Below are 25438 nucleotides of genomic sequence, written 5' to 3' on the forward strand. Positions count from 1 at the left end.
AGAGCAGAAGAAGATGAAGAGGAGGCGGTAGAAGGAGCAGAATCAGCAGCAGGCTTGCAGTCATGTTATTTAGGTAGATTGTATTTTTACACAATGAAAATAATAGTCGACTGTGTTGTGAGTGTTCATGGGGAATATGGAGCACTGTGGGCACTTTTCTCCCTCATCGGATGGAACTTATAAAGGTGAGACCTTGTCTAACTGCTAACTGAGGTTATGATAGCGGCTAACCAAAGCCAGCTAACCGACGAGAGCCTCAGTGATAAGATTAGCTTAAATGCTGTTTGTGGCCAATTTATTCGAGGTTGCATGTTTATTAATTCTAAATGTAATCTGTATACCTTGTTGCAAGTTTTAATAGGTGAACGTAGATCTCAAAAGAGTTTTCGGTTAGCCGGTAAGCAAGGTTGGAGTCACAATAGCGATGTAAGCTAATGTCAAACAAGTCCCCAAGAATCTTTAACTGAGCTTTTATCGGTACAAAACAGAATCCTTCTTTTACGTTAAATACGCTTACAATAAGACTGTCAGAATGAAAGGATTTGTCTTGGGTGGGGACGCAAACGTAACTAACTTGAAACCACAATGTACCTGAAAGTAGCACGAGCCGTAGAAGTTAGTTAAAAGAATTCACCTGAAGGCTTAACATTTGGCCCCGCTCTTAATGAAAATATTAAAATATCAATGGTGGAATGCATTTCTTTTCTTTAGGTTAACGCTGTGTTAATAACTCCACCTGTTTGTTGTCATCATCAACAGCTCTGTGTTCACAGTGTAAATATTACGAACAGTCCAACTTCACTTTGTCTTCACAAAATGTCTTGACTGCAAGCAGTAACACTGTAGTCATGACTATTGAATGCATACAAGCTGTGGTGAGGAAACCGTATGTCTCAGATCAGTGAACATTTTCTAACACTGGTGAAACAATAGGAATGGTTCATAAAGTAACTGTAACGCTGTCCATTTCTACTCAACCATGAACACTCAGTAAACATTTATCCTTACTCGTTTAGGAGAAAATTGAAAGTCCTTGTCGGCTGTTCTTGATTTTGTAGATATGACTTTGATCATATTAATTGGAAAATTAGAGGAATGTCACAGCCTGAGTCCTTTCTGAAACTCCTTATTTCCTTTTCCAGCTCTGATGAAGCCCAACTGGAGATTAGGAATTGTGATATATTGTCAACACAGATACCCCCCCCCCCCCCCCCCCCTTTGAAAGTCAAGTATTAAATCATTGTTGCAGTTCTGGAAGATTTGCTTCAGCAGGGTTTGTGTTTAGATGGGCTACTAAGATGCACAGCCTGGATCATGTCAATACACTCATTAGAAATAAAAAAAGTATACTAATTCTCAAGCTAAAGCATCACATTTCCTGCAGGGTCGTGAATCAATAGGTATCGCACGATAAAGTTCCAATTCATGAGTTCACAGTGCCGCTTTTCGGTTAGATTCAGAACAGTTTAGTAGTTGTAGAAACCATGCAAATCCACTGTGTGCAGGAAAACTTCGATTTTGGAAGGTTTTGAAATGAATTGTGAAATACAGTGTTGAGTATCCATTTAGATATGTTGATATTATTCTTTCAAATGTGTAATTAAATGTATACGCCTTTATACTGAGTGACTTATGATATTGTTTTACCACGTGTGTGTATTGTAAGCTAAGCACATGCACTTATACTTCTTAAAAATGTGCATGAGACAATTACCAGAAGTGCTGCAGCATCTGGAATAACTTTATTATGAATGAAAAGAAAATGTGACTTTTTCTTCTTCTTTTCCCCCCAACATTTCTCCTTTTCTGACCTGAACTATGTACTAACTGTCTTCTAATTTTAAACAGGTACTGATACCTCTAATAAATTGGAGCTGAGGGAATAGTTGAGCGAGACAGATGGAAGACATGATGCCTCTGACTATGTTTACCAGAAACTAAGGAGAAAGGGAGGGTCATACAGGGTAAGATCAAGAGAGAACACCCCAATCTTTTAGCTGTACTTTTAAAGCAGAGGAAATGGCTTTCTTGGACAACCCAGCCATTATCCTGGCTCATATCAGACAGTCTCATGTGACCAGTGATGATACAGGAATGTGTGAGATGGTACTAATAGACCAAGATGTGGATCTGGAGAAGTGCCAGCTCACTCTGGTGCCCGGCAGCAGCTGTGGGTCATCCGGCTCAGGCTCTCTTAGTGAAGGCGGTAGTAGCGTGATGGACAATCATGCTTGTGACCTCTCCCAGTCAATGGATATCACTTCCAGCTGGGACTTTGGGATCCGTCGGCGCTCCAACACAGGTAAGCCCATCTCCAGGCTCTGGCTGGTTGGTAGAGCAGGCTTTCTGTCAGCCAACACTCTCTTAGTGATCTGCATGGCAGGGGCAACCAGAAAGCCTGTTCTGCCATCATTTGCAGAGGGTTGTGGGTCTAATCTGGACCAGTGGTTTATTAAGGCTCAGTTCAAATTGTGTGCCATTGAGATCTGTTGCAGCTGTGGTAGAAAGCATGGGTTTAGACTGTATTCCACTGTGTGAATTCATTAATTGCTTTGTGGGGAGTAACAAATATCACATTGAAAATAACTAGTTTCAGGCTGGTGGGACTGTCGAGCCTCAGTTGTGCGTGCTTTGCTGTTATATGTGGCAAGTATGAGGAGGAAATTGGTTGGACATCTTTAATGTGAGTGAAGTGGTCACAAAGCCAAACGTATATCGTTGTGTATGTGAAAGGAAGATCTGGCAAGGCAGAACACAGCATAGTTGACATCAACTATGTGATGTCTCAAATGCTTTGCTTTTGCTCGCCATTTTTCTCCTTGTGAATGGCAACAAAAATTCACTTCACTGAAGCTGGTGCTTTGGATGCTTCGGTGTTGTTTCAGCCTGTCGTGTGCAGCTTCTGATTTTTGTAACCTGGCATGCACTGTGTGAGGGCTGTGTGTGGAAAAACAGGAAGAGCTGCAGGGAAGTGTGTGCTATACAGGCATCAAAACCCAAGAAGGTGCAACTATTGTAAATGTTGTAAAAACCTCTTAAAAGTGAAACGGAGAAGTTGAAACTGTATGGTTACATTTGTTTATGCGTATTATACTTATAGCTATTACCCCTATGTTGCGGGGCCACTTTCTCAGTAGAGGCGCCTCCTGTTCAGGAAGAAATTGCAGTGAGTCAAGTGCACTTGTTGTGCAGGTATAAATGGTGTGGTGCTGTGTTGATATCACAACTTGTTTGTGCAATGACGAGGACGATGGTCATAATCGCAGCTTTTTCTCCGAAAACGTTTGTGTGAAAGGGTAAGCAATGGTTTGATTAATCTGTTGTTAGAATGATAAATAAACATATAAATTTCTACGTATTTTTTTTTATAGTCCACCAGTAGAAAAAGGAAGTGTGCCATATTTGGCTGGGACCCGCCTGACCCTGCATTCACACCAAACGCAAAGTATGCTGTACGAGAGCAAAGAGGCGCAGCAAAAGTGAACGTGGCGGTTAGCGGCGTGAAGGGAGAGCGGTGAATGATGCGGAGGGGGCTTAATGCATCGGATGCATAAAGCGCATCGGATTATATGGCGCATGGCCATTTTTTGTGAAAATTTAAGGCTTTTAGGTGCGCCTTATGGTGCGGAAAATACGGTAAACATGGTTTGAGATTTTTCAAGGAATACAGAAATGGTTCCCTACTGGAATCCAGCCAGATGTTTCCTTACTGTGATTTGTGTCTGACAGTACTAAAACTCTAGGACACCATTTTACTCTCCTCTATGTTTCTCTAAGATTAACCCCACAGCCAATACCAAAGGAACACTATCAATTATCACAGTATGTCATAAGATGTCATTTGTGAAAGTGTTTTCCATCCATCCATTTTCTATCGCTGCTTAATCCAGCTCAGGGTCACTGGGCGAGAGGCAGGGCACACCCTGGACAGGTCGCCAGTTCGTCACAGGGCTGTGAAAGTATCTTGCTTTACTAATTCAGTTGCTGAAGTTTTATGGCAGCATCTGTAAAATGAAGTCAAGTTGGTCCAGAAAAACTTAAGAACAGGAAAAGCAGGCAGGTTCAAAGTAAAAGAAAAATGGTAAAACAAAATATGAGCCAAAAAGCACATGCTGCTTTTTTATTTACCAACCGTAGAAAATGATGCGTGTATGTAACATGAGGTAGGCATCAGTTGTTTGACTGTTGCTTATTTTGGCCATATAAGTATTGTAAATGTAGTGCTTTGTGTCCTTTTCACTCAAAGGAAGAAATTCACACCAACAACAGTGTGTGTGTGGCTTTAATGTTGCTGTCTGTATTGCTGCGTGCATGTGGTGAATCGTCATGTGAATAAATTTGACTGTGGTAGGATCGGCTGGTCATTGCTGATTGAGCTGAACACTGTCCCGTTTCAGTCACCTGCTGATTAATCTATGCTTCTCTTGTGTGATTTGCAGTAAAACTGCACAAAGTGAGTTTGAATCAAAGAAAAAGATTTGTTTTAAGCTAGTTTTAGGCATTTCTTTTGAAAGGTAAACATGGTTTTGGTGTGAGGGAGTACCCAGGTAGATGGCATGTTTTCTTTTGGCTCCCTTGTATGTAAAATGTTTGGAGTGATGGTTGAGGTTCTGGGGTGTGGGTAGAAAGCTACAATCCTCTGAGAATTTCAGACCTGAGCTTGAATACTGATCTGTGGTGGCTGTCTCATCAGGACTCCGAGATAGCCGTGAGAAACCCGGGGCTGCTGGTAAGATGAGTGGGATGAACATCAACTTTATAACATAGTTTTTGTTTGTTACTTGTTTTTGCAGTAATGTTTTTATGTGTGTTTGAGAGCGTATGTGACTCTTTCAAAAAGGTGGCTGATGTCGGTAAAATGATCGCAAGCCAGAAACTTGGTGTGTTTGTGTGTGTAGCCGCAAGGAGAGCCATGGCTGAAAGCCAAACAGAGGAGTTGGTCACTAAAAAAAATTCCACCTCCGTTATATGGAATTGGTTTGGATCAAAGTTTGCACAGACACGGTTCGCACATCGGGTGGCAACACGACGAACCTGTTCAATCACTTGGAGAGGAAGCATCCCAAACAGTATGCTAAGAGCCAAACAGCGAGGGGCCCGGCGGCACCGGCACTGCAGGGGAGGCAGCAGTTGGCTAAGACCAAAACAGACAACATTAACACAGGCATTTGACAAAGGCACGCCGTATGATAAGTCAAGCAAGCGATAGAAAGAGGTAACAGAAGCACTTTTATCTTGCAAAAGATCTGGTAACCGTTCAAGATGGTAGAAAAGGAAGGGTTCGAACGCCTGCTTCAAGTAGTTGACCCGCGGTACGAGCTGCCCAGCCAAAAATACTTCTGCAACACTGTCTGTTTTTCATTTTTCAATTTAAGATTGCGATAAAATCGAAATTGTGATTTTATTAAAAAAAAAATCATATGTATTTTTTTATTTAAAAAATGTTCTTTCTTTTCAGCCCAAAGACTTGAAAGACTCAGGAAAGAACGACAGAACCAAATCAAATGTAAAAATGTTCAGTGGAAGGAAAGAACATCCTCCCAGTCTGGTATGATTTCTACCCATTCTTGACCTCAATGCAAATGAATAGATCCAACAGTTCTGAAACAAAGACCAAATCAGCGTTATAAACGTCCGTGTATCTAAATATGCTCTAGTTTTCAGAAATAATCTTTCGGGAATTATGCTTTACAAATGAATGCAACACTGAACTTCAGGTAGAGATGTTTCGCTGCTTTCTTTCCTGTTCAGTGGAGGATCTTGGATCTCTGTTTGAAAAACGGGACTATAGAGACAGGCCACGGACAACCGGTACAAAATCCACCCTGTCCCTGCGGCTGGAACAGTGTCCGCAGCAGCTCAACAACCCCTTTAATGAATACTCCAAATTTGATGGCAAGGTGAGTTATTCCACTGTGAAACAATTTATAGAGAGAGAAAAATGAAATTATTGTAATTGTCCCTCTTGAGTTTATTCATCTTTTATAGGTTTGTAAAGCCATTATCAAAGTGAAGACAGTTTTCTATCAGTTCTTATAAATAATCCAAATTAATGCAATCTCAGGAATTCTGCTACACTGTTATCTGTTTGTGTAAACTAACCTCATCTCACTAATTTCGATTCAGTAGATGTAGGAGATATGTAGTAATAATACTATTAGATATGTAATAGTATTAGATATGTAGTAATAATACTATTAGATATGTAATAGTAATAGTAGTAGATATGTAGTGGTAATGGCGTTAGATGAAGTAGTAGATATGTAGTGGTAATGGCGTTAGATGTAGTTGTAGATATGTAGTGGTAATGGAGTTAGAGGTAGTAGTAGATATGTAGTGGTAATGGCGTTAGATGTAGTTGTAGATATGTAGTGGTAATGGAGTTAGAGGTAGTACTAGATATGTAGTGGTAATGGCGTTAGATGTAGTTGTAGATATGTAGTGGTAATGGCGTTAGATGTAGTTGTAGATATGTAGTGGTAATGGCGTTAGATGTAGTAGTAGATGTAAAGAAATGCAATAATATTCGTGAGAATCAAAGGTCGGCGTCCCTGCTCAGGAAAAGAAGCCCTTTCACACAGTGTGTCTGAGGTGTCACTGTTGCATCATTAAGACCCCTCGCCTGTTCTGTTGTAACAACGCTGTAGGAGCGCTCATGTTTGTGTAGGACTGTGTGTCTGTGATGACTCAAAGAGGCCATTTTCTTCATGTTCAGCAGTCACCACCCACTTGTTGGTCTAATGTCTTGTGCAGTTAAGATCTTTAAATGTGTATCATTCATGGTCTCTTCATTAGATTATGCAACAATAAACTATAATCTGCAGACACACATTTTCATATAGAACCGTCTGGAGTTGCACTGTTTTTCTCTCTTCCACGATGCTCAGATTGTTTTGAATCTGGTTTGCTGGTTTTAATGGATTACTTTTAATTTATTCAAGATTGATATGATTAGACAGCCAGTTGTGTTGTAGGCAGCTCGTGATTATGGTTATCCTACAAGGGAGTGTCCTCAGAGTGAATAAACAAGTTAAGGTGTTTTTGTTTTTTCATTTTATGCCGGTTCTGTAATCATTTTTGTTCTCTTCATCTCAATAGGGCCACATTGGCACAACAGCTACAAAGAAGATAGACGTCTACCTCTCAATGCAGATGGCTCAGGAGAAAGTACATCCCATGACAGTGGTGACCATTGCCAATGCTCGCGTTCATGACCTCATTGGGCTCATCTGTTGGCAGTACACAAGCGAGGGAAGAGAACCCAAACTCAAGTAAGTGCAAACACATGTCAAAGCCAGTTTCGTAGAATTGCACTTTCTTTATAGTACTCCTGTTTTGTGTCACTCTGTACCTGTCCACAGTGAGAATGTGAACGCCTACTGCCTCCACATTGCTGAGGATGATGGCGAGGTGGACACGGACTTCCCACCACTGGACTCAAATGAGCCAATCCACAAGTTCGGTTTCAGCACTCTGGCGTTAGTGGAGAAATATTCTTCACCTGGCCTCACTTCTAGACAGTCTTTGTTTGTCAGAATGTAAGTATGAATGAAATTCTGACAAATATGGAAAGTACTTTACTAGTATTGTTCAGTACCAGTTTTTACTGTGTTGAAGCTCTTTGGTTAAACTGATATACCATTCATTTTCTTTTCTTTAATAAAGTCCCATAGACAAAACATGTATAGCTCCACATACATGCAAACAGACAGCCGCTCAAAATAACAGTTCCATTACTCTAGACAACAGATGCAGTCACTGACATCAAGTCTGACTTCACTTTCTGTTGCTTTTCATACCAAGAGTTCAGGGTGGAAGGAAAGCTGTCCTCTCATGGTGTTGTGATTAGTTCATGCAAGATTCTGTTTCATTTCATCAGTCAGACTGCAGTATTTTTTGTACAAATAAATCAACAGAGAAAATACAAAATAGCTGCAGATTCTTTTTTTGGTTATCTAATCTTTGACTTGTTTTCATGGTTCAGATTTGAACAAATTGACAATGAATATAATTTCTTTATAGTGTAAAAAGAAAATTGCATCTTTTCATGGACATGATTTTGAACATTTGTAAGGTCACAACGGGCACATGTTTTTATCTACAGAATGTAAAGACAACAGCTGGATCAGCAAACCGAGCCAGTGAGCCTGAAGTCTGTAACACTTTTTGTTTCAGTCGGTTCTGTGTGGATGTATTAGTATGAATAACTCAGTGTTACCAGGTGTTCACACTATACAGTTGATGTGCACGGCCACTGATCTTTATTCAGTTTCACTTATTATCCATGTTAGCTTTCAGGTTAAGTGATATGATGTCAGAACAGCGGGGCAGCATCTTGTTTAAGCACTCTGTTTATCCTCAGCTGACAGTGCAGACAACTGACAAACCTTTACTGAGTTCTGTTGCCAGCGTAAATCAACGTTCTTCACCAGTACAACTGTAAGGGTGATTTTCTTTTTTTTCCTTTTATTTTAGGGAAAGGGTTGTAATATGCCTTGGTTAGAAGCTGGACTTTGAACCAGTTTAACTCCTTTTAAATATGATGGCAGATGATTTGAGCCCAGACATTTCTGGTTTTCCCAAATTACTTGACTTTTATTTTGCATATTCAATGACTCACGCAGATGGAACATTGTAGAATTCAAAGCGCAGATAAATGCTCCCTTTGCTAAAGACTGAGGAACACATTTGTTGAGAATTTGGCTGCGACATTCAGCAACCAGTTTCAGTTTGAACTCTAATCAGAAAAACAGGATTTGAACCAGTTCTAATCAGAAGCAACAAAAACGGCCATCAAAGATGTCCATTTTTATCTTTGAGTTAATGTCAACAGTGGCGTGTGCTTTTTAAAGACTCATTTCCTAATAAATGAAGTTCCCCCACAGGAAACAGTGTAGCTAAAGTTAATGCTGCGAATCTATTTGGTTTTTACTTACTTTACTGAATGTGTGCATTACTCTTGTCAGGTGTTTTTTTTTTTTTTTTTTATCATCATTCTGCTGAACCATGGTGGTTCTTCTAACTTAGTCTCGCATGTCACTGGTTTACAACATCTGGGAGAAAGACGGAGGCAATTTGCCAATTTCTGATTGCAATCGTACCTTTTATACATAATAATACAGTAATTAATACAATTAAACTGAGAATCACTTTTCGCTACTCATCACTCTTGCACTACCTCTACCTCCATGGACATTTCCTCATTAACTCTGGCAGTCACTGTCTGTTCGTATATCATAATGTGGCGTATGTACAATTCTGGTGGATAGATTATAGCAGCATACGTACAGTGCTCCACATGAATGGCTACGCCCCCTTTGAAAAGTAAGATTTTAATCAATATCTCAATGAACACAAGAACAAATATAGCTGCAAGCAGCGATGGCGGGGTTTAGCAGAATAGCAGGTAAGCCTGCGGCTGCTCAGGAAGGCATTATGAGTACATAGACCAAGTTTGGTGTTTGAGATGAACTCGTCTTCATCCAGGGATTCCAACGGTACCTCATTTGTCCAATTTGAACCAACGGCTCCAAAGTTATGAGCAAAATGCATGTTTGCTACTTATAGCGCCCCCTCTGGGTGGACGTTCACCAGACTTCTTGGGCCTCTTACAGACTTGATCATGAGTCTGTGTTATAAGTTTGATGTCAAAAGAGCAAATGGTTGCTGAGATACGGCCTCACGTCCTGTTTGGCGCATCATCGCTGAATTTGATTGGCTGCTACGGGCAAACGGAAACGAAATAAAAAAATCAACATGATAGCTCTTGTGAGGCTTGATCTGAACCTTCTATATGTCAAGTCCCGTGGAAAGCAGACAATCTGGGTGACCTGTAATGCGTTTTGAAGGTTTTTGATATAATTCAAAATGGCGGACAATCCAAGATGGCGCGCATGACGTCATGAGATTGTTTGACCTCGGCTATATCTAGGGACTCCAACGGTACCTGATTTGTGATATTTGGACAAACAGGTGTAAAGTTATGAGCAAAAATGCATTTTTGCTAAATATAGCGCCACCTATAGGTCAAAGATCACTAAAATTCTTAGGCCTGTTAAGGATCGAGTTATGAGTCAGTGTCATAAGTTTGATGTCAAAAGACCAACTGGTTGCTGAGATATGGCCTCACGTCCTTTTTGGCGTTGTCGCCGTTAACTTTGATTGGTTGTAATGGGTGAACAAAGTCGAAATTGAAAAATCCGCTTCGTATCCTTTGTGCGGATTCGTCCAAAGATACTGTGTGCCAATTTTCATGAGAATTGGTCAAAATTTGTGACCTGTGAAACTTTTTGAAGGTTTTCAACAAAATCCAAGATGGCGGAAAATCTAGTCAGACGGAAAATGACATCATAGGGTGCGTTGGACTCGTCATGATCCAAGGATTCCAGCGATATGTTGTTTTTGAAATTTGGATCAACGAGTCAAAAGTTATTTAGCTGAATGGGCTTCAAACTTTGACGTGTTGGTGGCGCTAGAGAGTTTTGAATTTGGGCACGAAATTTGTTGAATTTGCTAATGGGACTGTCCTAATTAGATGTGCCAAATTTCACAACTTTTTACCATTGCGTTAATGGGGCTGCCATAGACTTCAATTGCAGCGGAAAGTAGAAGAATAAATATAGCTGCAAGCAGCGATGGCGGGGTCTAGCAGAACAGCAGGTAAGCCTGCGGCTGCTCAGGAAGGCATCATGAGTCCACACACCAAGTTTGGTGTTTGAGATGAACTCGTCTTCATCCAGGGATTCCAACGGTACCTAATTTGTCCAATTTGAACCAACGGCTCCAAAGCTATGAGTAAAATGCAGTTTTTTTACTTACAGCGCCCCCACTGGGTGGAAGTGCACCTGACTTCTTGGGCCTCTTACAGACTTGATCATGAGTCTGTGTTAGAAGATTGATGTCAAAAGAGCATATGGTTGCTGAGATATGGCCTCACGTCCTGTTTGGCGCATCATCGCTGAATTTGATTGGCTGCTACGGGCAAACGGAAACGAAATAAAAAAATCAACATGATAGCTCTTGTGAGGCTTGGTCTGAACATTCTATATGTCAAGTCCCGTGGAAATCAGACAATCTGGGTGACCTGTAATGCGTTTTGAAGGTTTTTGATATAATTCAAAATGGCGGACAATCCAAGATGGCGCGCATGACGTCATGAGATTGTCTGACCTCGGCTATATCCAGGGACTCCAACGGTACCTGATTTGTGATATTTGGACAAACAGGTGTAAAGTTATGAGCAAAAATGCATTTTTGCTAAATATAGCGCCACCTATAGGTCAAAGATCACTATAATTCTTGGGCCTGTTAAGGATCGAGTTATGAGTCAGTGTCATAAGTTTTATGTCAAAAGACCAACCGGTTGCTGAGATATGGCCTCACGTCCTTTTTGGCGTTGTCGCCGTTAACTTTGATTGGTTGTAGTGGGTGAACAAAGTCGAAATTGAAAAATCCGCTTCGTATCCTTTGTGCGGATTCGTCCAAAGATACTGTGTGCCAATTTTCATGAGAATTGGTCAAAATTTGTGACCTGTGAAAATTTTTGAAGGTTTTCAACAAAATCCAAGATGGCGGAAAATCTACTTAGACGGAAAATGACGTCATAGGGTGCGTTGGACTCGTCATGATCCAAGGATTCCAGCGATATGTTGTTTTTGAAATTTGGATAAACGAGTCAAAAGTTATTTAGCTGAATGTGCTTCAAACTTTGACGTGTTGGTGGCGCTAGAGAGTTTAGAATTTGGGCACGAAATTTGTTGAATTTGCTAATGGGATGTTCCTGAAGATATGGGCCAAATTTCACAACTTTTTACCATTGCGTTAATGGGGCTGCCATAGACTTCAATTGCAGCGGAAAGTAGAAGAATAATAAGAAAAGCTACTAAAACAATAGGGTTCTGCAGCTTCGCTGCTAGACCCCTAAATATAGCTGCAAGCAGCGATTGCGGGGTCTAGCAGAACAGCAGGTAAGCCTGCGGCTGCTCAGGAGGGGCATCATGTGTCCACAGACCAAGTTTAGTGTTTGAGATGAACTCGTCTTCATCCAGGGATTCCAACGGTACCTCATTTGTCCAATTTGAACCAACGGCTCCAAAGCTATGAGCAAAATGCAGTTTTTCTACTTATAGCGCCCCCTGTGGGTGGAAGTTCCCCAGACTTCTTGGGCCTCTTACAGACTTGGTCATGAGTCTGGGTTATAAGTTTGATGTCAAAAGATTAAATCGTTGCTGAGATATGGCCTCACGTCCTATTTGGCGTGTCAGCGCTGAGTTTGATTGGCTGCTACGGGCAAAGGGAAACAAAATAAAAAAATTCAAGGTGATAGCTCTTGTGAGGCTCAGTCTGAAAATTCTATATGTCAAGTCCCATGGAAATCAGACAATCTGGGTGACCTGTAATGCGTTTTGAAGGTTTTTGATACAATTCAAAATGGCGGACAATCCAAGATGGCGCGAATGACGTCCTAGGGTGTGTTGACCTCGGATATATCCACGGATTACAACGGTACCTCATTTGTGAAATTTGGACAAACGGGTCCATTGTTATGAGCAAAAATGCATTTTTGCTAAATATAGCGCCCCCTATAGATCGAAGATCACTATAATTCTTGGGCCTGTTTGGGATTGAGTTATGAGTCTTTGGTAAAAGTTTGATGTCATAAGACCAACCGGTTGCTGAGATATGGCCTCACGTCCTTTTTGGCGTAGTCGCCGCCAAATTTGATTGGTTATTGTGGGTGAACAAAGTCGAAATTGAAAAATCCGCTTCCTAACTTTTGTGCGGATTCCTCCAAAGATACTGTGTGCCAATTTTCATGAGAATCGGTTAAAATGTGTGAACGAAGAATCCTTTTGAAGGTTTTCAACAAAATCCAAGATGGCGGAAAATCTAGTCAGACGGAAAATGACGTCATAGGGTGCGTTGGAATCGTCATGATCCAAGGATTCCAACGATGCCTTGTTTTTTAAATTTGGATCAACGAGTCAAAAGTTATTTAGCTGAATGGGCTTCAAACTTTGACATGTTGGTGGCGCTAGAGAGTTTTGAGTTTGGTCACCAAATTTGTTGAATTTGCTAATGGGATTGTCCTAAAGATATGGGCCAAATTTCACAACTTTTTACCATTGCGTTAATGGGGCTGCCATAGACTTCAATGGTGGCGGAAAGTAGAAGAATAATAAGAAAAGCTACTAAAACAATAGGGTTCTGCAGCTTCGCTGCTAGACCCCTAAATATAGCTGCAAGCAGCGATGGCGGGGTCTAGCAGAATAGCAGGTAAGCCTGCGGCTGCTCAGGAAGGCATTATGAGTACATAGACCAAGTTTGGTGTTTGAGATGAACTCGTCTTCATCCAGGGATTCCAACGGTACCTCATTTGTCCAATTTGAACCAACGGCTCCAAAGTTATGAGCAAAATGCATGTTTGCTACTTATAGCGCCCCCTCTGGGTGGACGTTCACCAGACTTCTTGGGCCTCTTACAGACTTGATCATGAGTCTGTGTTAGAAGTTTGATGTCAAAAGAGCAAATTGTTGCTGAGATACGGCCTCACGTCCTGTTTGGCGCATCATCGCTGAATTTGATTGGTTGCTACGGGCAAACGGAAACGAAATAAAAAAATCAACATGATAGATCTTGTGAGGCTTGGTCTGAACATTCTATATGTCAAGTCCCGTGGAAAGCAGACAATCTGGGTGACCTGTAATGCGTTTTGAAGGTTTTTGATGGAATTCAAAATGGCGGACAATCCAAGATGGTGCGCATGACGTCATGAGATTGATTGACCTCGGCTATATCCAGGGACTCCAATGGTCCCTCATTTGTGATATTTGGACAAACAGGTGTAAAGTTATGAGCAAAAATGCATATTTGCTAAATATAGCGCCACCTATAGGTCAAAGATCACTAAAATTCTTAGGCCTGTTAAGGATCGAGTTATGAGTCAGTGTCATAAGTTTAATGTCAAAAGACCAACCGGTTGCTGAGATATGGCCTCACGTCCTTTTTGGCGTTGTCGCCGTTAACTTTGATTGGTTGTATTGGGTGAACAAAGTCGAAATTGAAAAATCCGCTTCGTATCCTTTGTGCGGATTCGTCCAAAGATACTGTGTGCCAATTTTCATGAGAATTGGTCAAAATTTGTGACCTGTGAAACTTTTTGAAGGTTTTCAACAAAATCCAAGATGGCGGAAAATCTAGTCAGACGGAAAATGACGTCATAGGGTGCGTTGGACTCGTCATGATCCAAGGATTCCAACGATACCTTGTTTTTGAAATTTGGATCAACGAGTCAAAAGTTATTTAGCTGAATGGGCTTCAAACTTTGACGTGTTGGTGGCGCTAGAGAGTTTTGAATTTGGGCACAAAATTTGTTGAATTTGCTAATGGGACTGTCCTAATTAGATGTGCCAAATTTCACAACTTTTTACCATTGCGTTAATGGGGCTGCCATAGACTTCAATTGCAGCGGAAAGTAGAAGAATAATAAGAAAAGCTACTAAAACAATAGGGTTCTGCAGCTTCGCTGCTAGACCCCTAATAAGAAAAGCTACTAAAACAATAGGGTTCTGCAGCTTCGCTGCTAGACCCCTAATTTCCAAAATTTTCACAAGGCTGAGTTTTATAGACCACTTCTTTAAGTCCATAACATGAAATTAAGGTTGATAATATAACTTAATTTCACAAAATCTTCAGTTTTACTCGATTTAGTTGAAGCTAAAATGAATACACCCCGCAACAAAAACTTCTTCCAGGAATGAACAAGCTATTGCAACATCTATCTTTTTCCATTCTTCAAGAACAACCTCTTTTAGAGCCTGGTTCTGGATGGAGAGCGATGCTCAGCAAGTCTCTTCAGACTGGGTTCAGATCAGGAGACGTACTTGGCCATTCAATCGCCTTCAGAATGTGTAGCTTCAACAGTAGCTTTAGATGTGTGTTTTGGATCATTGTCGTGTTGGAAACGAGCACGACGACCATGGCCATGCAGTGATGGTAGCATCCTCTCTTTCAGTATGGAGCAGTATTTCTTTGAAATCCTCACCTTTGCGACGCCATACAGTTTTGAAGCCATCAGTTCCAAATGCAGTGATCTTTGTCTCATCACTAGTCCCAGTAGTCCGCATCTTTTTCAGCATGGGCCCTGGCAAAGTCTAGGCTTGCTTTCTTGTGCGTGGGCTTTAGGAGAAGCTTCCTTCGTGGACGACACGCATGCATGTCATTCCTCTGCAGTGTGTGCCGTATGGTGTCACGGGAAACAGTCACCCCAGTTTGACTTTCTACTTCTTCAGCTAACTGCAGTGAATGGCCATTTTCTTCAACCCTTCTCATGAGAAGACGCTCCTGTCGAGATGTTAACTTTTCCGCGAATGGCCGAAATGTTGCACTTCCATCTTTCTGGATCACTTTTGCTACAGTATTCTGACTGATATGTAAAGCTTTGCTGATCTTCTTGTAGCCCTCACCTTTTTGAGTAAAGAAATGATTTCCTTTCTCAGGTTTTGTGACATTTCTCTTCCATGTGGTGCCATTGCTGACAGCATGAAATGGGAAGGGGTTTTCTTTGTCAAGCAATGCCCTTTTATAGTCACCTGTCTGCTGGACACCTCTTAAATGAAGAATTAAACTCATCTGTGGTTGAATTCTTGTTAGAATTTTGTAGTTTTAAGTTTGGCTTTTCTCCTATAGCTTTATTTGGGGTGTACTCATTTTTTTAACACAGGCTTGAATGAATTTGTTAGGAAAATTGCTTTTTTGTATCAATGGCCAACATTTCTGGGAGCATTTTTTAGTATAGTATTCCATAGTTTTTTTTCTCCCATAGTTTAGTCCCATATTTTTATTGTAGTGTATTTGTTATTCGCATGTGTGTATGCTGCTGGATTCCAAAATTTCCCTTGGGATAAATAAAGTAATGGTCTATCTGGCTATCTTAAAATTCAGTTAATGAACAGAGGTAGTTTATTTTCCTTAAGAATTTGCTTGTAAGAGTATAAATAATTGTTTCACCTATAGTGAACCATAAGTCCTGGTCTTAGTACATCAAAAGACTTTATATGCTGGAATGGAATATTTTCCTTTCTGGAAACATCAACCTTTTATTTGAAACAAGTCATTTTCTTGTGTCATCAACTCACCAAACATTTTCTCAGTTACCGTCTTTGTCTCAGGAAAGCACACACTTGTTCTTTTTGGAGAGCAGCAGCTTTCTCTTTACAACCCTGCCATACACACCATAGTGTTTTCCTCTGGGTCACCTAAGAAACATTAGCTAAAATGAGACAAGACGTTGTAAAGGTTTGTTTTTACATGTATTGTTGTATGTTTTTCTCATGAAATCATTTTTATTGGTCAACCTTGAAAGGTCGTCAATTTCCTCAATCCTCTTTGGAGGGGTGGAGTCCAAAATCTAGCCTGATGACCATCCATGACTCTTTTGAGGTGCAGCAACGTATGTTTGAGTGTTGTGAGAATCGGGCTTTGATTAATCCCAGTTCTTTGAGAAAAAAAAAAACAAGATCGTTAACCACTCTCACTTGAGGGAAAAAAATGTCTTTCCAAAAAATCCCTTATTACTGCACCACCATTTATCAGATTATCAGATGTTAAGATGTGGCACAGAAGAACTGATGAGGCCTGCCAGACTTTAAACTGTGGTTAAACTTTAAACTGTGCTTGACGAGCACTGCAGTTCCTCCTCCTCTACTGTTTTCTCTCGGTCTGCCTGTATAGTCTGAAAGTTGGATAGAGAGGTGTTGAAGTTCTTACCACTATGTTCTGATGTTTAGGAGGGATTTTATTTGTGAAACTAGACTAGAGACATTATTACAGCTCGGTGGTGTATGTGCTTTCACAAAAAGAGAGATGTCAGTTTCCTGCTTTTAGATTAGAGGTCCATATGCATTTTAATCCAAACTGTGTCCAACCCTAACCTTCTCCACCTTATTTTTTCCCCTTAGAAATGCTGCTCATGGTTTCTCTCTAATCCCTGTGGACAGTCTGAAAGTAACCATGAAGGAAATTCTCCAGAAAGCTCTCAAGAAGAGGAAAGGCTCACAGAAAGGCTCAGGTAATGACATTTTAGTTGCACTGGGGGGCGGTCAAATAGAGTTGAGGTCAGAAAATATGGAATCCTACAGAAATATCACAGTTAATACTTGTTTTTACTCTCCTCTGTCCTTTCTAATGGCTTTGAATGCTTTGAAGGCTTTTTCTTCATCAGTCAGAATACAGACATTCAGGTCAAAAACATTTTTGAATGATGGAGCCTGTTCATGGTCCATTTTTCTTTTCAGTTCGCACCATAAATTCGAACTCTCATTGGTTGCTGGCCATGTCATTGAGCTGATATGTCTTTCCTGAAAAAAAGTTTGAACTCTCTTTGCTCTGTGGAGAGATGCGTTTTCAACCAGAAAAACGAGCTCAGCATCAGCAAACCTCCTTTTGATTGATGGAATAAGGAAAGTGTCCAAAAAGTCAATGTCCACCAGTGCCTTTTTACCCAACACCTTTCAAACACAAGTGTAACACCAAGTAATCATTTAGTGATCATTTACAATGATTGTATGTTACAACAACAACAACAACAACAACAATAAATGACTAAATGAATTAATTTGAGACGAACATGTCAGCGGTCACTGTTAAAAAGCCTTATAGCTTTGGGGACAAAGGACCTCCTGAACCTCTCAGTCCTGCATTCTCTCTCTGCAGCTGCTCCTCTGTCCTGCCAGGGTGCTGTGGAGAGGATGTCTATTATTATCCAAAACAGAATACAGTTGCTCCTCATCCGTTGCTCCACCACAGGTGCTTACACTTTTTGTCTGTAGTGCAACTCCCGCCGCAGACAACAGCATAGACCAGTACACTCTCAATGATAGTGTGATAAAACATGCACATGATGTCACTGCAGACATTGAAGGACCTGAGCCTCTGGCCCCTCCTGTACACTGCTTCTATGTTGGCAGACCACTCCAGTTTATTATCCAGCACCACCCCCAGGTATTTGCAGGTCTGAACAGTCTCTATCTCCCCTCCATGAATGCAGACTGACTGGTATGGAGTTTTAGATCTCCTGAAGTCCACCACCAGCTCTTTGGTCTTGGTAGTGTTCAGGAGCAAACAGTTATTTTTGGTCTAGCCATAGAAGGACTCCTTCTCCTGTCCACCACGCACACATGCCACAACAGCCGTATCATCAGAATACTTCTGTATGTGGCAGGACTCTGAGTTGTACCAGAAGTCTGATGTGTACAGGGTGAAAAGAAAAGGAGCCAAAACGATACCCTGTGGAGCCCCAGTACTACATTCTAGTGTTCCAGAAACACATCTCCCCATCCTGACATACTGTGGTCTGGCAGTCAAATAGTCTATAATCCACGATGTCAGGGAGGGGGCCACACCCATACCTAGAAGCTTGTCTTTCAGTACGGGAGGCCGTATGGTGTTGAAGGCACTGGAGAAGTCAAAGAACATGATTCTCACATATGAACCAGGCACATCCAGATAAGCATATGCCCAATGCAGCATGTACAGAATCGCCTCTTCCACTCCTATGTGTTTCTGGTAGGCAAACTGGAGGGGGTCAAGATCCTCAGCAACCTGCAATCATTTGCGATAAACAAGGAGTCTCTCCAAGGTCTTCGTGATATGAGATGTCGAAGCCACCAGTATGTAGTAGAGTGATGTTGCTATCAATAACTGAGATGGGGGTGGGGGTGCAGCTGGACAGAGGAAGGCTAGTGGTGGTTGCTGCTGCAGAGGTGGAGGTGCAGCTGGGCTCAGTAGGCCTGGTGGTGGAAGCTGCCGTGGAGGTGCAGTTAGGAGGAGGAGGAGACTTGGCGATGCGAGTTGCCATTGAGGTGAAAGATTTAAACTTTGTCAGAGTTGAGGCCTGTCTCACATCTTCTGGAAGACTGTTCCAGATTTAAGGAGCATAAAACTGAAATGCAGCCTCACCTGGTTTAGTCCTGACTCTGGGCACCAGCAGGAGACCCCTCCCTGAGGTTCTCAGAGTCCCAGTTGGTTCATATGGCTTTAATATGTCAGAGATGTACTTTGGCGATAGACCATGAATAGACTTGTACACAAGCAGAGCTGTTTTAAAATCTATTCTCTGAGCGACAGGAAGCCAGTGCAGAGACCTGAGCACTGGACTAATGTGGTTGTATTTCCTGGTTCTAGTCAGGACTCGAGCAGCAGCGTTCTGGATGTAGTGCAGCTGTCTTTCAGCCCGTTTAGAGCCCAGTGAGCAGGCAGAGTCCAGTCTATGGGAACCCACTGGGTGCCTAGAACGCACGGAAACCAACTGACAGCAGTTCAGTGTCTGGACAGCATACCCTCTCTTTTACGGTCACATTGCGGGGGTTAACCCATCTCTGATTTTTTTTTTATTTAAAAAAAAAAGCCGGGTATGTCCACACTAGAGTTGTCACGACACCAAAATAAGTAACCACGATACTATACCAGACAAAGTATCACGGTTCTGGGTATTATCACAATACTGCGGCCTTTTTTTATTATCATAATTTTTATGAACTGTAATGTATTTGTACAAGTTATAAATACTTATTAATTACGTATGTTGTTATGTGCATGATAAACATAATACTAATACTAATGGACCGAGGATAACAAATCCACTGTCTTTTTAAAAAAATCTATTTGACTATAATGCTTCTTCTCCAACATAATAAAACATGGAGGACAAAATACAATAAACAGGAACTGATTCCCTGTGAATATTTTTATGTATTTTCTTGGTGCTTTTACATCTTTTAACTCTTCATTCTTCAGCCTGTACACGGAGCATATAGCCTAATATTAGCCAATTAGAAAATAAACAGGAAATTCGACATATAAAGCTGGGTGACGACACTGCAGGTGTTTTATGAGGTTGGACGTGTTGCCTCTGGCTCCAATAGCTCAGTGGCAGCGCCTGCGCAGTGGACGGCCATTTCTATTGCATTACCGTCTGTGCCTCGTTTAAACCCAAAATAATTCCAAATGTGGCTTTTGGAGTTTGTTTTTAGTGGTGCCACTAGCACGCTGCAGCTGCTCGGGCCCGGTGCTTCTGCCATGGTGTGAGTGTGTGTGTGTGTGTGTGTGGTCTCCTGTTTGTGACCGCTATGCGCACGTCTGGGTGAGACGAATTTCTATCAAAGAGGAGCTGTCTACATGGAGTTCGTTCTGGCCGTCAGAAACACGAACAGCCAATCAGCTAACAGACGGGCAGACCCAGCATGCGGAAACAGCCTATCATATCCCAGAGGCCACCAGTAACAGGCCAACAGCCAATCATTCAGCAGCTGTGTAGTTCGGCTGCAGTGGTTGCCGTGTGGGTTTGTTTACAAGGGAGTAGCAAGCGGTGAGAAGCCGGGAGGAGAGTCGAGGCGGCCGCGGTGTAGCGGAAACTGGCATCGTTAGTATAGTAATCCACGGTAGTACCGTCGTGTAGAATTTCTAGTGTAGTAGGAACCGTAATGATTTGGCACCGCGGGTATCGAGCATCAAACTCCTCTCCTTATACAGCTGTTGGTTCTGCACAAGCGCCTCTTGCTCATCACACTTGTTAGGTAGCGAGTTCGGGCAGAAAAGGCTTGTACCTCCACCTCCTGTTGTCCTTCTTTGCCTTTAGTTTTGCTCCAGCTCTGCATCCACGGTACAGCTTTCTTAGCTCATTCAGATGTTTAATTCTGCGTCCAATCGTTGAAGTGCCAACAGTTCTTCTCTTGTGTACACTGCTCTACTGATAGCATTGTCAAAGAAAATAAAAATAAAACAAAATGCAATCACTAAAAATGTTTAGGTTAAAACTAAAATTACATATAATTATATCACCAGTGAACACAGTTCAGAGCTACACAGACTTGCTGCCAATAAGGCCAGCAACGGTTTCATATTCTTACTCCATCTCTTTGTCTGTGAGCTGTTGCTCCAGCTTACTTTTTAAGGATTGTAGCTGGAATAGAATGGTGTGGGTTTGGTGTAAAAATATCTTCATTAGTTTTAGTACATCTGTCACTTATTTGACAAGATAAAATCCTGCAGAATGAGAATGTCACAAACATATAAATGGTTGTATTTTAAAATCTAGATATACTGTACATGATAGACGTCAAGCTTTTTGTGCTGAGGTTAAGGCTTTCTCTTCACAAATTCACAGTAGTATCCTTATCTACAGAATTTAAAAATGTTACGGATATTTAATGGGGTTAGTGATGTAGTCATTGTGTCAACCAAAACAAATCTTGGATATATTATTAACACAATACCAACATTTTATTTCTTCTTTTTTCAAATGTCCCGATTATTCTTGATTAATTTATATCACACTTTAATGATCCCCAAAGAGGAAATGATAGTTGTTAGAGATTTAATTGTTAAGAACTATACTGAAAATGAGACTCAAGCTTTAAAGAAGTGTTCTTTTACACCACCAGCACGAAATCTAGCTGCCCCTCGCCTCCACTTAGGTCCATAACTGCTGTGGGTCTTCTGACTTATCATTTCCAACAGGACCCATGTATCGTTTAGAGAAACAGACGGAGCCAAACATCGCAGTTGAACTGGAATCGACACTGGAAAGCCAGAGCACTCTGGAGTTTTGCCTGGTCAGAGAAAACAGTGAGTAATCAAAGTGGGACAGTTTATACACGAGGGCTGCTTGAAAATCATTGTTGTAGGTAGACTAGTATATTTAATGCATTATATAATGATGAAAATGCTATTGACTTTGTCATGCACACACATGCATTTACTTAAAGCACATCAAATATTGAATTTAATTAACATGATTTAAAATCTGCTTTGTTGTAATTCTCCTCCTCATCACACTGATAACTATATTCGGTGTATTCCAGACAATATGCCATCACAGTCCAAGGAAATAAACTGTCACAACTGAAAGCTTCTCCACATCTTTTATATGCTTAACTGATGAGGAAATCCCAAAGGGATGTCCCTCATGTTGAGTTTTGTTCAACCACAGCTGAAGCTCTATAAAGGAGGTTTTCCAAGCTTCGAGTCTGCTCATAAACTCCCTGTTCATTACATAACTGTAACTTTAACAATGTTCATATACTTTGTGATTAGTAAGTTCAGAATCAAGTCATTACTGCTAAAAATGTCACTCACTCCAATTTTAAGCTCACCATGAATATGCCATGCTGAAATGTTCCTTGTTGAATTTTCCAGGTCATTGGTTTACAAATGAACAGCCGTTTGTACATTGTTCACTCCTCATTTGTCAATTCAGTTCAGGATAAATTACAGTTATTTGTTTTGATGCACTGGAGAATTCAACATAACCATGAGGAAAAAAGCGATTTTAAAAAAATATATATATATATATTTTTCCTTCTCAGCAATATCCCAGCGAAAGTCCTCCTCCATTTTACATGAAACAGTAAAACCAAGGTTAGAGTTTACATGGAGATGGCATCCTTTTAATTAGATTTCCCTCTGTTCCCAGGCTCCCGAGGCGAGGAGAGCTCAGAGGAAGACCCTCCAATTGACATTACCACAGTCCAAGACATGTTGAGCAGTCACCACTATAAGTCCTTCAAGATCAGCATGATCCACAAGCTCCGCTTCACCACAGATGTCCAGCTGGGTACATACGGCTTTGTAGGCCGCTCTTGTCTTTTCCAGAAATTGATTGTATGCGGTTTTCTGTGACTTCAACTGCATATCCCAAATTGAAGGATATTATTGAAACAATGCTTTTTGAATCGAGACAGAAAATTTATCAATTTGCTTGTATATGAAGTCTTAAGCTGGTTTTCATTTAAAGTAAGTGAACATGACAACGTAAGGGTCTACACAACCAACAAACAAGAAAAAACACAAAATAAGAGTAGAGAGATGAAGTTAGGAGGTACAAAGATGTTCTGGCTTTGGTGGTTGGCCAAGTTTCACTGGTCACTTCCTTGGAAGCTCTCTTTCCTCTTTTAATCTTTAAAAAGGAAAAAAAGACTATTCATGCAGGCCGTATCTGAGGCTGGTGGGACTGAATTGGTCTTTAGTCTCAATTATGTCACTGAAGGGATATGACGATAACAGGAATCGTCATAATATGTTGCAGTGCAGCATTGGGGTCCTTCTATACTAAGCCTACAATCAGCCATTGGTGAACATTTGCTTATCTTTCTTTTCACTGTTGAACGCTGGCGGCTGATTCAACATGTTTAATCTGTGTTGACTCATTCGGTGAGTAGGATCCCTCATCTTTGGCTATTCAGCATAGTTAATCTGCTCTATGACATGAGTGTGTTCATTTGGAATTCATGAAGCCTAAATGCTGAATGAAAGCATAAATGTACTAAAGCATCCATCTGAGCTTTTGGTTTAAAGGGAAACAGACTTTTGAGTCTAAATGAATAAAACATTTCTACCTGAGCCAGAACTTTGTTGGATACTAAAAACTAAAAACGCAAAGTGTTTGAATAACACTGCAAATTGAGGGGGGGGGGGGGGGGGGGGGGGGGGCTTTCTTGAAGTGGATATGGAAAGTTTCAGGCCCACTCATATTTTTCTAGATTTCAGACGTTTTTTTTCTTTTTTTTTTTCCATAATTCAACACAATACTCCACAATTACAGAGTAAAACCAGTTATGTGAATGTTTTTTTTTTTTAATTTATCAACAACAAAAGTTTGAAATATCTTCTGAACCTTTATTTACATCTCAGATACAAACAAGTTGACTTTGACAGATCATATGAGCCCAAGAGCTTTTTCTCATCTACAGTGCCCTCCATAATGGTTGAAACGGTCACATTTTTCTTTGAGTTCCCCCTCGGCTTCTTATATATAACACTCTAAATCACACAATTCAAATATGATTAAAATGCACATTCCAGTGTTGATCTTTTTTTTGTGTTTGTTTCAAGGTTTTCTGGGCACTGGTTGTCTTTATTTGACAGTAGGTGGACAGGAAAGGGGGCAGAGAGAGTGGGGGAAGACATGCTGCAAAGGGCCACAGGCCGGGACTCGCTATGAGGAACTACATCCTCTTTACATTGGACGCATGCTCAACCAGTTGAGCTATATAGGAAGGAGTGACAGATGGATAGATGGATTGGGGCTTTGTAAGCAGTAAGGAGGGCATTAATTCGGTCCGTTGTGGTGAAGAGGGACGGAAGGTGAGGCCTTAAATTTACTGGGACATATAGATTTTAACCCACATCATGAAAATTGGTTAAAGACCAAAAAATTAGATTGCAGATGCATGTTTCTGACATGATTTTCCTTTAAAGGGTAGCCTGGCTCCTCTCTTATCATATCTTATTCTGATCTCTAAGGCTAAGGAGAGATGAGGGAAGCTCAAACGTCTGGGGGGGCCTTGGACAAGACCTGCCTTTCCACATTGGAAGTAGTCAGCTTTGGACATCTAATTAGGAGGCCTCCTGGTCACTTCCCTGTTGTGTTTTTTTTTTCTGGGCACATCCAGCTAAGAGGAGGCCCTGGGGCAGAACCAAAACTCACTGGAAGGAATAAGGAGTGGGATGTCTGGACTTGTTGCCTGTGTGACCCAACCGCAGAAAAATGGATGGATTGATGGAAAATAAGTTTTTTAAATTAAGTTACTGCAAAAAAACGTTAAATGTTTTGTTTTCATATCATCTGCAATGAAGTAATAGTCAAAGGAAATGAAATAATCACTGTTTTTTGATAGTATTAGCTTTTTTCACATTTGTCCTACTTTTTATGATTTGGGATCATAGTACAAAACACCCTTGATTGTCATGGTTGCCTCAAGTTATCTTCAGATTGTACCTGCAAGTTTGGTAGACCTTTCCTTTGGAAGTCTGTCCTTATTCTTGATAGAATCTCAGTGCAATTGGGTTGGATGAGAAGCATCTGTGCGTAGCCATGTTCAGGTCTCCAAGAGATGCTCTGGATTAAGAATCAGATTCAGTGCAGCAAATGTAGAGTTCTCCTTTCTCCACAGAAAAACTCTGTATCTATTGCCAAAAGCATTAGCTCATCTGCCTTTTCACGCATATAAACTTAATCCATAGGGTTTAATATGACGTCGGCCCACACTTTGCAGCTATAACAGCTTCGACTCTTCTGGCCAAGCTTTCCACAAGGTTAGGAGTGTTTGTGGGAGTTTTTGACCATTCTTTCAGAAGCTCATTTGTGAGATCAGACACTGATGTTGGACAGAAGGCCTGGCTCTCAGTCTCTGCTCTAATTCAGCCCAAAGGTCTTCTATCGGGTTGAGGTCAGGACTCTGTGCAGGCCAGTCAGGTTCTTCCATACCAAACCTGCTCATCCATGTCTTTATGGACCTTGCTTTGTACACTGGTGCGCAGTCATGTGGAACAGGAAGGGGGCATCCCCAAACTGTTTCCGCAGAGTTGGGAGCATGAAATGATCCAAAATCTCTGGGTATCTGAAGCATTCAGAGTTCCTTTCACTGGAACTAAGGAGCCA

The 25438-nt window shown here is 41.1% G+C and overlaps 1 protein-coding gene across 3 annotated transcripts in view; it reads left to right on the forward strand.

Annotated features, from left to right (window-relative positions):
• Positions 1-25438, forward strand: part of mapkap1 (MAPK associated protein 1) — a 30848-nt gene continuing 5410 nt past the window's right edge. The window contains exons 1-10 of one of the 3 annotated variants that reach the window (XM_072371406.1): positions 1-185; positions 1849-2302; positions 4694-4729; positions 5459-5548; positions 5752-5900; positions 7099-7271; positions 7362-7538; positions 16959-17068; positions 21517-21624; positions 22472-22612. In XM_072371406.1, the coding sequence (XP_072227507.1) occupies positions 2020-2302; positions 4694-4729; positions 5459-5548; positions 5752-5900; positions 7099-7271; positions 7362-7538; positions 16959-17068; positions 21517-21624; positions 22472-22612 (1267 nt within the window). In that variant the 5' untranslated portion in view covers positions 1-185; positions 1849-2019. The remainder of the gene's footprint in view (positions 186-1848; positions 2303-4693; positions 4730-5458; positions 5549-5751; positions 5901-7098; positions 7272-7361; positions 7539-16958; positions 17069-21516; positions 21625-22471; positions 22613-25438) is intronic. The other 2 variants (XM_072371407.1, XM_072371408.1) reach the window with 2 other exon arrangements.

Source organism: Leuresthes tenuis, unplaced genomic scaffold (assembly GCF_036924035.1).
Source record: "Leuresthes tenuis unplaced genomic scaffold, fLeuTen1.0.hap1 SCAF_19, whole genome shotgun sequence".
NCBI lineage: Eukaryota > Metazoa > Chordata > Actinopteri > Atheriniformes > Atherinopsidae > Leuresthes > Leuresthes tenuis.